The sequence below is a fragment of the Condylura cristata genome, unplaced genomic scaffold, assembly GCF_000260355.1.
Source record: "Condylura cristata isolate star-nosed mole 26May11 unplaced genomic scaffold, ConCri1.0 scaffold00035, whole genome shotgun sequence".
In the NCBI taxonomy this organism is placed as follows: Eukaryota; Metazoa; Chordata; class Mammalia; order Eulipotyphla; family Talpidae; genus Condylura; species Condylura cristata.
In genome coordinates this window covers 3,618,924-3,633,534 of record NW_004567136.1, presented here as the reverse complement: position 1 = coordinate 3,633,534, position 14,611 = coordinate 3,618,924, and the positions used below count along the sequence as shown (strand labels likewise).

The window sequence follows — 14,611 nt, the reverse complement described above, 5'->3', positions numbered from 1 at the left end:
TAACATCTTGAGACCGACAGGCAGGCATTCAGCTGAATAAGTTCTCCAGGAAGCCAAAGGTATAGATACAGTTCTTGATAATTCTGAGTACCTTATTCTTTGTACAGCTGAAAGTAGGTTCTGGGACCTGAAGTGGAGTCCATGCTCCTCGGGTGTGTTACCATCTTCTAGATGTGGGGTTTTCTTTTTTTCTTTTTTAAGTTTTCTCTTTATTTTTTTAAATATGTATTTTTACATCATACTTCATTTTTATACAATGTATGCTTTCTCATCTCACTTGTAACTCCCGTGGACTTCCCACCACCAATTTACCCATGTGGTTTTCTTTCCAGTAACTCCCTTCGTTAGCCCGATCTGCCCAGGGCAGTTTCTCATTTCCATCTGCTCCATCTGCATAGACTTTGGGAGTCTGAATAACCACACTGACCTGGGCAGAACAAGACTGTTGCTGTGTCTTTCCTGAATATCAGTTTACTTTTCTAGGGGTTTTTTTGAAGTTGGGTCACTGTGCTACCAAGGCTTTGATCTGAAGCAGCATTGAGGGCTTCAGGAAGGGGCTTCAGAGAGGGGCTTTACAACTCCTGGCCCCTGGCTCAGGGATCCTACTGGAGCTAATGTTCTGAGCTAGCATAGCAGATCGGCGTTGAAACCCAGGGAGATTTCACAAACTTAGCATTTCTGTCGCCAATGCCCTAGTCCGGCGCACTCTCAAGGCTCGCATGTCTCCCTTTGGGTTACCTTGATGTACGGGTACACCAATCTGACCTTTCAACTCAGGTAGTGGTTTTAAATGTCCCTTCTGGCCCCCCTCGTCCAGGTGGGGGTGACTGCAGGTGGTTCATTATAACATGAAGGCTCAAGTTTTTTTGTATTGAGACCAAAGTTCTCCAACCTCTTCTGATAGTTCTGTGCACAGATAACATGCTTTTAACATGACTACATTATTGACACAGATGCCCGTCGGCAGCAGGGGGGGTTAGCTTGATGGGCCACCAGCCCAGCACCAGCCCTCTGTCTGGAGGCTCCAGAATTAAGTCATATATATTTAAACCAAAGACTTGAAATGCCACAAGAGATGGTTTTCATATGCCCTCCTTCAAGATAAGCCACCAGGTTTCTATATCTGGGAAAATGTGTGAGGAATAACTCATACAAGTTTGAACTTTCTATTTTTACTCTGTCAATAAAGCTTGTCACAGATGCCAACCAGTACAGTAAAAGATGAGACCAACGACAATATCACGATCTTCACCCGGATCTTGGATGGGCTCCTGGACGGCTATGACAACCGGCTGCGGCCAGGGCTGGGAGGTGAGTGGCCCTCCAGGCTGTGGTCCGCCAGGCCCCGCAGATCTATTTGCCAAAGCCAAGCTTCAGGCTCAGGCTCAGTGTGTTTCAGAAAATTCCTCCAAGCGTTTCCATACCAGGAGTTGAATTGATGGGTGTTGCCAAGATTCCCACATCCTTTTCTCTCATTTTGCAGCTCCAAGTAGCTGGGGCCAGTGGTCTCCTTACAATGTCCCTGCAGACTTCCTCATCGCAGATAATCCTGATGATGTTCTGATTCACTTAAGGAGAAGCCAGTTTGCAGGGGACCCTATGTAAAGAATAATTGAGGATCAACTTCATATTCTTGTATCTTTGCAAATTCCTTTCAGATATCGAGTGCAGTGGCTATTCACGTCTTCCTATATCCTGTTTAATTTTTCACTGCGGTCTACTCATCATATTTACTTTGGCCCTATCGAAGATGATAGAATTAATGGAGAGCAAAATGTGCTCTCAGGGCACAACTGGCAGCTTAGTTCTGTGCTGGGAATGATGTGCTGTTTCCATGCTTGTGTGATGCTCCAGACTCTAGCCGATTTGGAGATGGTATATTTGAACTTACTCCAGTAGCTCAGGGGAGACCCTCCAGGAAACACATTCTTAGACGTATTTGCACATTCGCCTCCAGTATTTGCAGTTTTATTGGGGAGACTCACATAAAGCCTAGGTCATCATCTTCTTACATCCCAGTGTCTTACTCCACCCTCTGAATTCTGTCACTGGGTCTCTACTAAGCCCGGTTATCTTGCTCCCTTCAAACACACCCGCAGCTCTGAGCACTGAGCCCCTCACTGAGTCACCCATCCCACCATCGTATCTCCTCCACTCCACATGTGATCTGGGTCCACACCGGACCCTGAAAGTGACCACCCCACTGGGAAAGGCATCTCAGGGCAAAGAGGGACCTTGAGACCACACAGCATCATACAAAGCCCCTGTGAGTGTGTGATTCCCTGACACCAGGATGCTGGGGGAGAAAATTAGAGGGATGAGCCTGGGATGATGTACTCCTGATGCTTGCTTTGCAGTTACTGACTGCAGTGTCCTGTGAATGTGGCCCCATTCATCATCACTGGGGAGCTGTGGGAACCAGTGGTAACTAGGGACACACACACTCTACCCCCACCCCTGGGATTGTTAGCTACCTTTATCATTTTCCAGATTTTCAGTTATTGTGATGGAAATAACCCTCCATGATAGAAATTTCTAGCAATTCAAAATGCCATGTAAGGCAAAGGGGCTTTCTTTCCCAAGATGCCCTGTCCCCAGCTGAAAGGTCACACTTCTGCTCCCCACAACCAGCATCCTGGGGAATCTGTGCCCTCATCCTGAATAGTCTATTTTCTATGAAAAATAGACTATTCTAAGTTTAAGAGGAGGAACCCGAGTTCAAGTGTACGTGAACTCCAAGCAGTAATTCCCAGGCAGGGGCCTTCTTTAAGTTTTGATTTTTATTTTTTAGCTAATCACTGTTTTCTTATTTAAATTTTTTTAATATAAGCATTACATCAGCCTTCATTTTTGCACAGTGTATGGTTTCCCGGTGAATTCCTATCACCCCTTCCCCGCGCACCATCACCGAAGTCCCTGGTTCTCTTCCCACCCCATCCTGACTCTTCTCCCTCCTGCCCTACAGAATGTCTCTGATCTATATTGCCTGATGATTTTGATTTTTACTTACAATAGTTACTTTTCCCCGCTGATTCCTTATTTGGTCCCTCTACATTCCTCCATAAGTGAGACCACTTGTATTTTCCTTTTTCTTCCTGGCTTATTTTGCTGAGCATCTCTTCCAGCTCCATCCGGGTTGCTGTGACGTGCATGACTATACTTTTTGATCGCTGAGAAATATCCCATTGTGTAACGGCCTTCTAATGACACCCACGGTGCCCAGGCCAGCACTCAATGCCCCTCTCTTCACCACTACTGTCTCAGCGAGGGGTGACGACAGCCAAACCCCATTTGTAGGATAGGGCTTTCTTTCAGTTACCCTTTGAAACTTTTGGTTTCACAGCAGTGTCTAGCAAGTCCTGCGCCTTATCAAACACACTGTTAAGTCCTGCGTCTACCAGGAGTGGAACCGCTGACTAGGGGACATCCCCCTGGGGTGACGGCTGCGGGGAAGCTGGGTGCTCAGGCCAGGAAACTGTGTTTATATTTCAGAGCGGATCACGCAGGTGAGGACGGACATCTACGTCACCAGCTTCGGCCCAGTGTCGGACACGGAAATGGTAGGTGCCGGAACCTGGCCTCCCTCCTCCCCCCTCATCCTGAATAAACGTGAAGGAGCTTGGCCCCAGACTGCTCCACTGAGCCCTTCTGGTCCCTTCCCTTGCTCTAGGAATACACCATAGATGTCTTTTTCCGCCAAAGCTGGAAAGATGAGAGGCTGCGGTTCAAGGGGCCCATGCAGCGCCTCCCTCTCAACAACCTTCTGGCCAGCAAAATCTGGACCCCGGACACGTTCTTCCACAACGGGAAGAAGTCCATCGCGCACAACATGACGACGCCCAACAAGCTGCTGCGGCTGGAGGACGACGGCACACTGCTCTACACCATGCGGTGAGGCCCTCGGGCGCCGGGGTGTGGGGTGGCAGACCAGCACTGTGGAAGGGCTGGCCTGGGGGCGACCTGGGAGCTCACCTGGGGGCCTGCACAGGGCTGCGAACGGAAGGGAGAGGACTGTGGGAGGCACAGGGAGGCGGGAAGGGGCTTGTGGCAGAGGAGAGGATGGGAGAACATCGCAGGGACATCTGGAGGCAGCATTGGGGGCGCAGCATGGGACGCCCGAGGGTTGGGGCAGCCCAGGACAGGTCTCAGGGCTTGAGGGAGGTTGGGGCCAGCAGGGCAAGGGGACCCGTGCAGACACTGCCGAGCCCTGCAGCTCAATGCATCTGAGGAGGGGTGAGCACTGCCTGGTGTGGGAGGGCTGGCAGGGAGGAGCATGCGGGTGTGTTTTCATCTGTTGACCAAACTTCAGTACTGAAAACCTGGGGCTTGTCTCCCGGCCTGTCCCAGACCTACAACCTTTGTTATCCCTCCTGGTTTACCTGGGTACGGTGGTGAGCATGAGGCAAGCATTGACCCAGTATACTAAGCTAGGGAGCTTCTATTTTTCTGAAACCTGTATTTAAAAAAATTCGAGAGCTCTTTTTTTTTTTTAAAGATTTATTTATTTGTGCACACAGAACTGGGGTACAGGCCAGAGGCTCAGGGACGGCGAGAGGCTTAACCAGAGACAGGGTGGGGAGCAGAACAGGCAGATGGACGAAGTACACTGCTGAGGGGAGCAGCGGGCGGGTCAGGAGAGGTCTGCCACGCCATGTGGTCACCTCCAGGGCAGGTGGGAATCAAACTCATGCGGAAGTGGCTTTAGCTTCTCAGTGCTGTGCTTTAACCCACTGCACCACCAGGGAGGGCCTCGAGAGCTCTTTTATTAGAGTCGTGCAGCCCTTCCATTGTTCGAATGAAAGAAGGAGCCGCTTCTCCTCCAGGTTGGTAACAGTCCATTGCCAAGGCTACATTTGAGTGTTTCTGATGCAAAATGCTCATCAGTCAGATTTGATTCTGAATTATTTATTGCATCTGAGTTCATCGATAAGCTGACCAGTGAGAAAGGCTTCTTTATAGTTTCTCAGTGTCCCCGTTGGACCTAAACAGACTTCAGAAAGAGACTTTTTAAATTAAAAAAGAGAAAAACACTAAAAACTGTTTAACAAAAGCATATGTGATTTTGTAAATATTATTAACATACCTTTCTTTACCTTGCTTACAATTTTCATGATAATTTTATATTTTCACAAAAGTGACGACCATGGAAAATAATCCAGATGCTGTCTGCTCACAGGCTGCAAACCCCTAGCTGCGCTCGCAGCCCAGTCACCCTGTCCCGAATCTGTACGACAGCAGGACTCGGTTTCCCTTAGCACAGCCCTAGAGAGAGGAGCCCAGCTCCACATCTTGGCAGTTTGCCCCCTTTCTCACTCTTTTCTTGCTGATCTCATGAGCATGTCTCGCCCATTGGTGGAGACTTGAGTCGTGAACTTCACATCCGTGCCTGGGAATGGTGCCTTGTCCATGCAGACAAATGTGTGGAGACCTCAGAAATATCACAAAGGTTGGAAATAATCCTTGGCCATCATGCTGTGGCCGGGGAAGGCTGTGCGGTCAAGCCCAGGGCACCTGGTTCAGCTCTGCGAGCAGAGAGCCGCTGAGCAGAGATCCCCAGGTTTTGGAGATGCTGGGTCCATGCACAGCAGGGAGGAGTGATCAGTGGGTAGTGGGGTGTAGTGTAGGCTGCTTGCACCTGCTTTCTGATAATAGACTGAAAAGAACCCCCATTCCTGCAGATTGTTTTCTTCAGTTCACACCCGGCTTCTCAGTTGAGGGACAATCGCTGGGTCTATACTTGGGTAGGGGTGAAGCAGAACCCCTCTTTAGAAGGGAAGAGGCAGCAAGGCAGCCTCTCAAAATTGACATCTGTGTGTCAGGCAACTTCACAAGCAGAGTTCTTCAGTCCTCAAAACCCCAACCAGTCAAGTGGAAACATTTCGCATTCACTACAAACTAAAGCTAGGCTCAGAGAGGTCTGGTGATGGGCCCGGAGTCACACAGCTAGTGAAAGCAGCAGGAGGAATTTGAGCTCACATCTGAACAGTTTCCTCATTTAATCCACTTCTTTTGGAAATTGGAGGCTGCCCACCATTAGATATCTACTCTTAACCTTGTCAGAATGCCATGGCCAGAAGGAAGAGGCAGAGGCAGAGAGCAACTTGTCAGCAGCCATTCCTCATTGTTCATGTAGAGGAAGTCTGCTAATGAGTTGCAAAGTTGATAATGAGTTTTCTTTTTCAGTCCTATTCAGCATTTGGAAAGTGGAAATAGTTCCACTTGAGAATGTTATGAATTTTAATGCCATCGAGCTCTAGCTTTAATTCGATAGCATTTTAACCTATTGACTTAACACAGACAGTCAAATGGACAATCTGATTTACTAGTGATAAGTCATCATGCAGCCTGTGGTGTTCTGGGGATCCCCCCCCTGCCAGGGGCCCTTCCAGTGGTGTTGCCTTCCTGCTTAGCCTTGGGCAGCTCCTGTCAAGCCTTGTGAGAGACCAGAAATGAACCATGAACCGATCAACTCCCATGCAATGCCCTTCTTAAGGGAATACTTAGGACAGTAGGGCAAGCTTTATGCACAAGATTTCTGTTGTCAGATAATATCAGAAGGAGTATTAAAATATGTATGGCTTTCAACTAGGGCTGCATTGTACATTTTTTATTCAGATTTCGCCCTAATTAAAAAGTTGAGGAAAACAGGAGAATAGGACAACCAGGTAGAGTTCATCAGAGGCATTTGACAGCATTCCAGGAGTGTTGGGAAAGTGCTGTTGCCATCTTTTCAGGAGAGGATTTACATGGAACCCCACCATGCACCAGAAATGATTCTATGTGCTATACAGACATGCAAACAATTCAGCAAGATTGCTCTCCTTAAACAGATGATTCCAGTCACTGATACTGTTTGCTCCTCACCACCCATGAGAAAGCCTGGGTGCTTGCCTGGACAGAATCTACAATCTTGGTTCTGAAGAACTTTCTACCACTGATGGTTCATCCGTTCACGAGACTTAAATATAAAAACTACTAATTGCTTAGTTAAGCATAAGGCCAAAGAGAGTGGCAGTGGGACCTTCAAGTAGAAAATCCTTTCGAAGTAATGACTACCTCAGTCAAGGACAGGCTTTCAGCAAACAGAATGTTTATAGAATCATCCCAAGGGGCAGAATTAGGTGGGTGGCCTAGTCCCTAGCTTCAGTTTCCCCTACTACCCTTTGTAGGGCCAGAGGGAGATTGGCACTCAACCCACGGCTTAAGCTCATCTGGGGGTCAAGGTCTTGAGCGGATAACATTGGCTTTGAACCAAGGCAATAGGAGACCCAGAGAGTGGACTCCAGGTTTAGGCCAATCTGAGGTCAAGTCCTGATTCTGTCTTCCTGACTTAGCCGTAAGTCCTTGGCCATGACACAATTAGAGCCACTTGCAGAGGTGTTAAGTTTTTGCTTTCTTCCAATACAGCACAGCAGCAGCTTGAGAACCTTTCTCGTTTTGAAAACTGAGTGTATGGATGCAGATTCTTTAAATGGCCACGAGGCGGCAGCATAGATACATTTTTGCACTGACTGCAGCTCTCTTATTCTTAGAGTAACTTGGAGAAAATTAGGGATGTGTTATGTCTGATCTCTGGATAATAGAATGAAGGAAATTATACAGGTATAATTAGCAGGTTATAACTAGGCCATGTATGTGTGTGTTTGTGCATGTACTGTTTTGATCACATACAGTATTGATACAACAGAATAGTTAAGTGACTTTCAAGACATTTAGACTTCAGCCAAATCTTAGTTTCTAAGACAATACCTATTTTAGTGGCAAACGGCAATATATGTTTCAAAACTGGAAGAAATGGAAAATCGCTTCCTGTGGGATTCAGTTGCAAGGCCCAGATGAGAGAGCAGTGGTGTCGGTAACCTGTTGAGTGACATGCCGAGAGTATATCTGATGTGTTCACAGACGCTGCTGTACTTGTTGAATGATCTCATTTTGTGAAATCTATTTGGTAAGTAGCTTCCGAACTTAAAATACATTGGAAAGCTTACCCTGTCATTAAACATTGTTCTGAAACTTTGTGACTCATCACCTCCTACCCTGTGATAGCCTGTCATTAATAGTCTAACAAACATTCGTTTCCAAGTTTTTCCTCTGTGATAAACAACCTACCCAGGCATGACATCATGTTGTCCTTTGGAAAATTCCAGGGACTGGCCAAAAGATAAAGCATTTGATGCATAGTTCCAAGCAATTTCCTTAAAAAACAGTAGCAGTTTCATTTCTGTCCCCACTGGGACTAAATATGGCCCTGTTGCATCCTCCCTGAACTAATAGCAGCACGTTTTGCTTCCTGGATGTGAATAGCAACCAAGGCACTAGACACAGCCGCGTGGGACAGCGCCCACATGAATGTTGGTGACCTCAGCTTGCTTTTTTCCCTTTGGGACATAACTTGCACAGAATGACTAGCGCCTTCACTGGACCGAGGCTGATCTTGGAGCCAAACTTTGGGGACGTGGGGCCTGACCTCCTGAGTGCCCCTCTGAGCTTTTTCTCCCATTGGATGCTCCCTTCGTCTTCTCAGTTGAAGCTCCTCCAAGACCCTTCTGGGAGTCGCCTGCTCCCTGTCAGCCTGCTGGCATTCGAGTGGCTTCTGGGTGCAGCATGCTGAGTCGTCTGGATCAGAGCATTTGCTGCACAGCGTCTGGTTTCCCAGTTTCACTTCTGAGCATCCTGTTGTCACCGGGCATGTGGCGAGAGTTGTGCGGCCTCTGCTGTGCGAGCCCAGGGTTCAGCATGGTTGGTGCCCCAGAGAAACCGAACACGCATTTGTGAAGGGAGAAGTGATCGTGGGAGGAGGGGGCCACCTGTCCGTCACCTGGACCCTCTCCTGCTCAGACCTTGGTTGGACAGGCTTAGCAGCTAGACCTGGAGGACTTCTCCCTCCCAGCCATGCTGGGTGCTTCGGTTTCTGCTGGACGGATACCGATTCAGGTTGCTGTTTGGCGAAACATTTGTACTTGCAGATACGCATGAGGACATCTTATTTTTTTTTAAATTTTTTATCTTCGGGTAGGAAGCCCTAGACTGCTGCTAGCTGGGGCCACAGCCCAGGTCCCAGGCCCCCGAGCCCCAGCCCCAACCTCACAAAGATCAGTTTTTTGGTAGCATCTCAATGGAAAGAACCGCTTAAGCTGGTTGGTGTGTTAATTCATTTTTTAAAATGTACACAGACTTTATTACACCAGGTGCTTAAGAAATGTAAACTCATTTAATCCTCATAACACCCTGAGAATTTAGCATCATCATTATCTTTATTCAGAGATGAGACAAATGAAAATGAAGCAGGTGAAAATGAGTACACAAGGATTAGTCTGTTAATAAAGCCCAAATACCCAACCCCACTGCCTTTAGTGTAATAGCTAAGGAACATACACAGGGGAAAAGGCTCGCTCGTCAGCCAGCATGATGAAATGGACTCCACCAGGGGGCGCCATACGCACTTACATTTAGTAAAGTTATCAGGTCAGGGTAAAGCTTTGGTTTCCCTGAAACACTTTCAGAGAAAGGAAGTTTTGCCCTTTCTGGACTGCCTCCCTGTGTACATCCCGGCACTTCTGCAACTGACCTGAGGCTGGTCATAGCCAGGGAAGCCTTCCTTAGATCCAAATCCTCCTGAATCTGCAGCCAACCTGTACCTCTCATCAGGTTCCAGGATCCCAGACTGCTGACTCTGCATCATCAGGCTGCTGAGAAAGTCCTCCCCTCCGCTTGGAGAGAAGTGAATAGACAATGGTATAGGACTATAACTGACTTTATATGTTTATTTTGAATCCTATGACCTTGGTGGAGCTATTTGTGTGTGTGTGTGTGTGTGTGTGTGTGTGTGTGTGTGTGTTCATTCATTCTCTATCACTTCACCTGTCCAATGAAATTTAGGTTATTTCCATATCTTGGCTTCAGTTATTTTTGTGAATAATACTTATGTGAACATAGGTGTGAAGATAATTCTTAATATACTGTTAAATTTCCTTTGGATAATATGTACCCAGAAATAGGATTGCTAGACTGTATGAGAGTTGAATCTTTAATTATTTGAGGAATTCTTATACTGTTTTCCATAATGGTGGCACCAGCTCACATTCCACCACAAGTGCACATGGCTTCCTCTCTCTACACCCTGCCAACGCATGCTATTTCTTGTCTTCTTGATGGTCGTTGTTCTAAAAGATATGCAATGAGCTCTCGGTGTTGTTTTGATTTTGGTTTTTCTAATGATGAGTGATGTTGACCCCCTTTTTGTGTGCTTGTTGGCCATTGGTGTGTCATCTTGGAAAAATGTCCTTTAATGTATGAATCCTTTGTAGGCTTTTGTGTCATGGTTACCACAAATCATAAAACATCTTCTAGGTAGTCTGTTTTACATTTATAACAACTTATACTCAATCACACATGAAATTTCTGCCTTTTACTCTCCCTTTTTTGTATTGAATGTCATCATTTACCTCTTTTTCTATTGTATATCTACTAACATATTGTAGCTGTATCTGCTTTTCAGACTTTGTCTTTTGGCCCTTCCTTTTCAAATGTGAGTCAGCACACCACCATATTATGAGCTCAGTGTTCTGAATATGACTGCTTAACATTTGCCAAGGTGTTGTATGTTTTAGATACTTTCATGTTGCTAACTAGTGTGCTTTTGCATCAATTTGAAGAACTTCTTTCAGCATTTCTTATAAGGCAGGTAGTAAGGTCCATTAGGTGTGGACTTTTGTGTCTAATTAGGAAAAGTATTTATCTCACCTTCATTTCTGAAGGACAGCTTTGCTGGGTATAATATTCATGGTTAGCAATTTCTCTCTTAGCAGTTTGAATACACTATCCCCCTATTTCCTGGCCTGCAGGGTCTCTGCTCAAAAATCTACTTAAAATCTTTGGAGTGTTCTTTTATTCTGCATTCTCTTTTTGTCTTTGATGTTAGATAGTTCTGTTAACTTTGCGTTAGCTTGATATATCCATGGGGCCAAAATTGATGAAATCTGCTATCATTTGTTAGCTTTTTTTGTCTGGCTTTATTGACATGATGATAGGAATATAGAGAGGAAACCAACCAAAGGTTTAAGCAGGAATATGAATTGTGGGTCACACAAAAGGGGAGGGGTATGAATGCTTAAGTCACACTCTCAGCTGAGAGCAGCTGGTGTCCTGATATTATGAGATGATCATGGGTGGGGGTGGGGCTAGAGGGGAAGCAAAGTATCAGCTGACTGGAGGGCTGAAGTTTTGCAGTTTTCACAATAAGTAAGGATCAGTTTAACTCAATAATACAAAGATGAAACAACAGAAGAGGACCCGATTCCAGGGGCCCTGCAAGAGCTCCAAAGTGTCCATGCTAGCCTTTGGTCTCTTCAGTGACAGATTTCTGGGGTCATCTCAGAGCAGGGCACTGGGAAGCATGGTGACTTCTGCTGTGTATTTGATACTCAGTAGCTCCTGTCTCTTTCTTGCTCCTAACTCCCTCTGTCCATGTCAGCATTGCTGGATTCTGGATGGGGGACACCAAAGCAGGCCCTTTATGCAGTGCCCTGAAATGGCGGGGAATGGCCCCACCCTTCTTCCTTTCCTGGCAAGGGGAATTTTCTCTAACTAGGTGTTCCCTTGGCAGAGGGGACAATGTGTGGTTTTTCTCAGGTTTTTGTTACTCTTGTAGCTGAGGTTTCTTGAGTGGACTCTGGAGATCTCCCAGAGCTGCTGCACTTCAAGCAGTAGACTTTGAGGGGGGCAAAATTTGAGTCCTATGTCACCACCTCAGTGACATCCCTGCACCCACATTTTTTTAATGAGGGTGATTTTTAAAGCCTTTGAAAAGTATAAATAATAAAATAGGCTATAACTATTTTAATAGACACTCACCAAAAAATTATAAAAATGGGGATCTAAGTTTTATTATTGAACTTACTTTTTTTCCAGTGGACTCTAAATGATTTTTCCATAATGTTTCAGGCAATACTAATAAGGCCCATACAAACACACTACTTAACACAAACTTAGGAAATGTCAATTAAGATAGCAAAGAAACAGAGGCGTGGAGATGGGGTGGAGGACTTCAGACTGGGTGGGGCCAGGAGACATTATTCTAAGTCACTTTATAATTGTGGCTTTGGCTGTGGTGGGGGGGCATCATTTTTAAGCCGAGAGGAAAGGCTGATATGGAAAGGCAAGTGTATCCTGAAGCACTGGAAACATTTGTCCCAACATAAGGTTGGAATTTGCTGCCTTGTGTGGGGTGGGAGGGAAGGCCTGGAGGAGTCAGACTTCCAAGTGGAACTGAGGAGTTTTGAGGGGTGACAACCATGTCCAGGCAGAGGTCAGGGCAGTTTGCTTGGGACAAAAGCCAGGAACATGAAGATATGGTTACTTTGGAGGGAGAACAGACAGACATGCTGAAAGAATTGAAATAGAATGATGTCTGCCAAGTGTCAAAAATGGTTTCTATGTCTGTCTCACAAAAGTAGTGCAATAACACTAGCGATTTGAAGGAATGAGTGCTTGGGAGCTCTGGAAGCATGTCAGGGTTTCTTGAGAGGGTCAGAGAAAAGCTGAGTCCATTTCATGTGGAACGTGCCCATTCTCCAAGGTTGCTAGATGAAGATATTTAAGGCAAGTGAAATATGCATCAAACTAGACCGTTCATCTCTGGCTCTCGGCCAGAACGAGCCCTTTTCCCGGGGCCCAGTGGTAGCAGCCACAATCCAGGCAGCGGGTTGAATAACACAGCAAGTGCATGAGACTGAGCTGAGAGCTGAAGCTAGGTCTGTGTAACTGATTACACTACTCTTCTGTCTTCTTTCTGCTACTGATTATCTTAAGCTTTATATTGAAAAAATACTTTCATTTCATTTGAGAAACTTTGGATATTTGACTTGTTCTGCTTTTGCAGCATTTGTTTTTATTGTTCAAGCTTGTGTTTATTTCCCTACATTTGATCTATTAAGAAGATTTATTGCTAGGCTTGTGGGCACTCATAAAAAAATTAAACAAGATTTGCTTTCCCACTTTAATCATTAGAAAGAATGTCAATCTGAGACACACGAGTTTTTAGAAAAGAACTATGCTGATCAAAATAAATCAATAAAGTTTATGTAACTTTAGGGAAAGAGCTTTGCTAATACACAATTGTCACATTCATGCTTGTTTTCCAAACGTAAGAATTCCTGACATCTTCTGATGGGAAATGAGAATCCCAGTAAATAGTGCTTTGCTCAGAGACAAAGTTTAGCCTGGTATAACTCTGATAGTTGGTCTGATGTAGATCCCTATTCACTGAAGTGTAAAAAATGTTCAGTTAGCCTTAGAATTAATTATGAAATCTGTAACTCACATTTGAAATTTATAGAACTTGGTGCCTTTGCTAAAGAGAAGACACTCACTACATCATCTCAATAACAGCTTTTATTTTTTAAGCTTTGGAATTCTACACTTATCCTCTTGTTCTCCACTAGCTCTTCATCATCCCCACATTTCAGCAGCCCCTACTGAATTCAGTGTGGTATCTCTTGTCACAAGCAAAATCCCTGCTTTGCATCTGAGAAGGGCCAGTGTCAGTACTAAGGTAAAAATTCCTTAGGAACTGGACAGACCAGCATACTCACAATGACCAGGTCTTGAAGGAAACTGGTCTGCTGTCCTGGTTTGAGTCAAACACAGTTACAGTCGCTGCAACTGTGACACAGAGACCAGTGTTAACACATCAGAGGCCACAGAAAGATGGGGAGTGAGGAATTGATTGGGCTTGGCTGAGACCTTTGGGTTCCCACCCACATTGTTCCCAACTTGTCAATGTTTAGATTCAAAATGTCAGTTTGAGTATAGTTCACTAAGCTTTAGAATGCATTTTTCCTCAAAAAAAAGTATTATAAATTGTAGTTAAGTTCTCAGCAAAACCACCAATGCCTAACTGACAGATAGTACATGTGATTCATCATTTAGTGGTTTTTTTATGGGAAAACAGATAGATTCATGCATTCTTTTATTTAATGAACAAGTTTGGAATTCATTCTGGTCAGAAGTAGAAGGGAGAAAACTCTAGTAAGATAGTGTTTGGGCACCGGGCAGGGGACTACAGAAGGAGACACAGGATATTTTAGCTCCATTGATTCATCAAATAAATATATACAGTGCATGTATATGCATACACATAAGAGACATTAGCCCCACCCTAGTCATTCCCCAAGTCTCAATACATTACTGAACCTATTAAGACATTTCCGGTGTTGCACTTCTGCTGCCTACAGCCTACAGGCTAAGGCCCCTGTGTCCTCTGGCTAGGACACTCCTGCTTCTTTCCGAGAAGAATATTTCTGATTATACTGGGTTCTTCTGGGTAGTCAAGGTTGAATTCCCATCTCAAGAACCTTAGTTAAGTCTGCAAAACTTTTGGTCAACAGGTTTTGGGGATTTGGACAGTGTGACATGGGCATCTTGGCAGCATCATTGTTCTGCCCACCTTCTATTGCACAGATGCGATGTTTCCATTGTAAAAGAAGAAAGTGTACGTCTGAAGAGAATATGGTGTAGGAGTCTGTATCATTAGGTCCACTCAGACAGTCTGGGATAATCTCCCCCCAAAACCTTCACTTAGTCCCATCTGACAAGTATTTTTTTGCCAGGG

General features: G+C 45.3%; 1 protein-coding gene across 5 annotated transcripts in view; it reads left to right on the top strand.

Annotated features, from left to right (window-relative positions):
• The window catches only part of GABRA5 (gamma-aminobutyric acid (GABA) A receptor, alpha 5), a 53,845-nt gene that overhangs the window by 16,111 nt on the left and 23,123 nt on the right, over window positions 1-14,611 (top strand). For all 5 annotated transcript variants that reach the window (XM_004693065.2, XM_012732772.1, XM_012732773.1 and 2 more), the window contains 3 exons: window positions 1,190-1,311; window positions 3,493-3,560; window positions 3,671-3,891. In XM_004693065.2, the coding sequence (XP_004693122.1) occupies window positions 1,190-1,311; window positions 3,493-3,560; window positions 3,671-3,891 (411 nt within the window). The remainder of the gene's footprint in view (window positions 1-1,189; window positions 1,312-3,492; window positions 3,561-3,670; window positions 3,892-14,611) is intronic.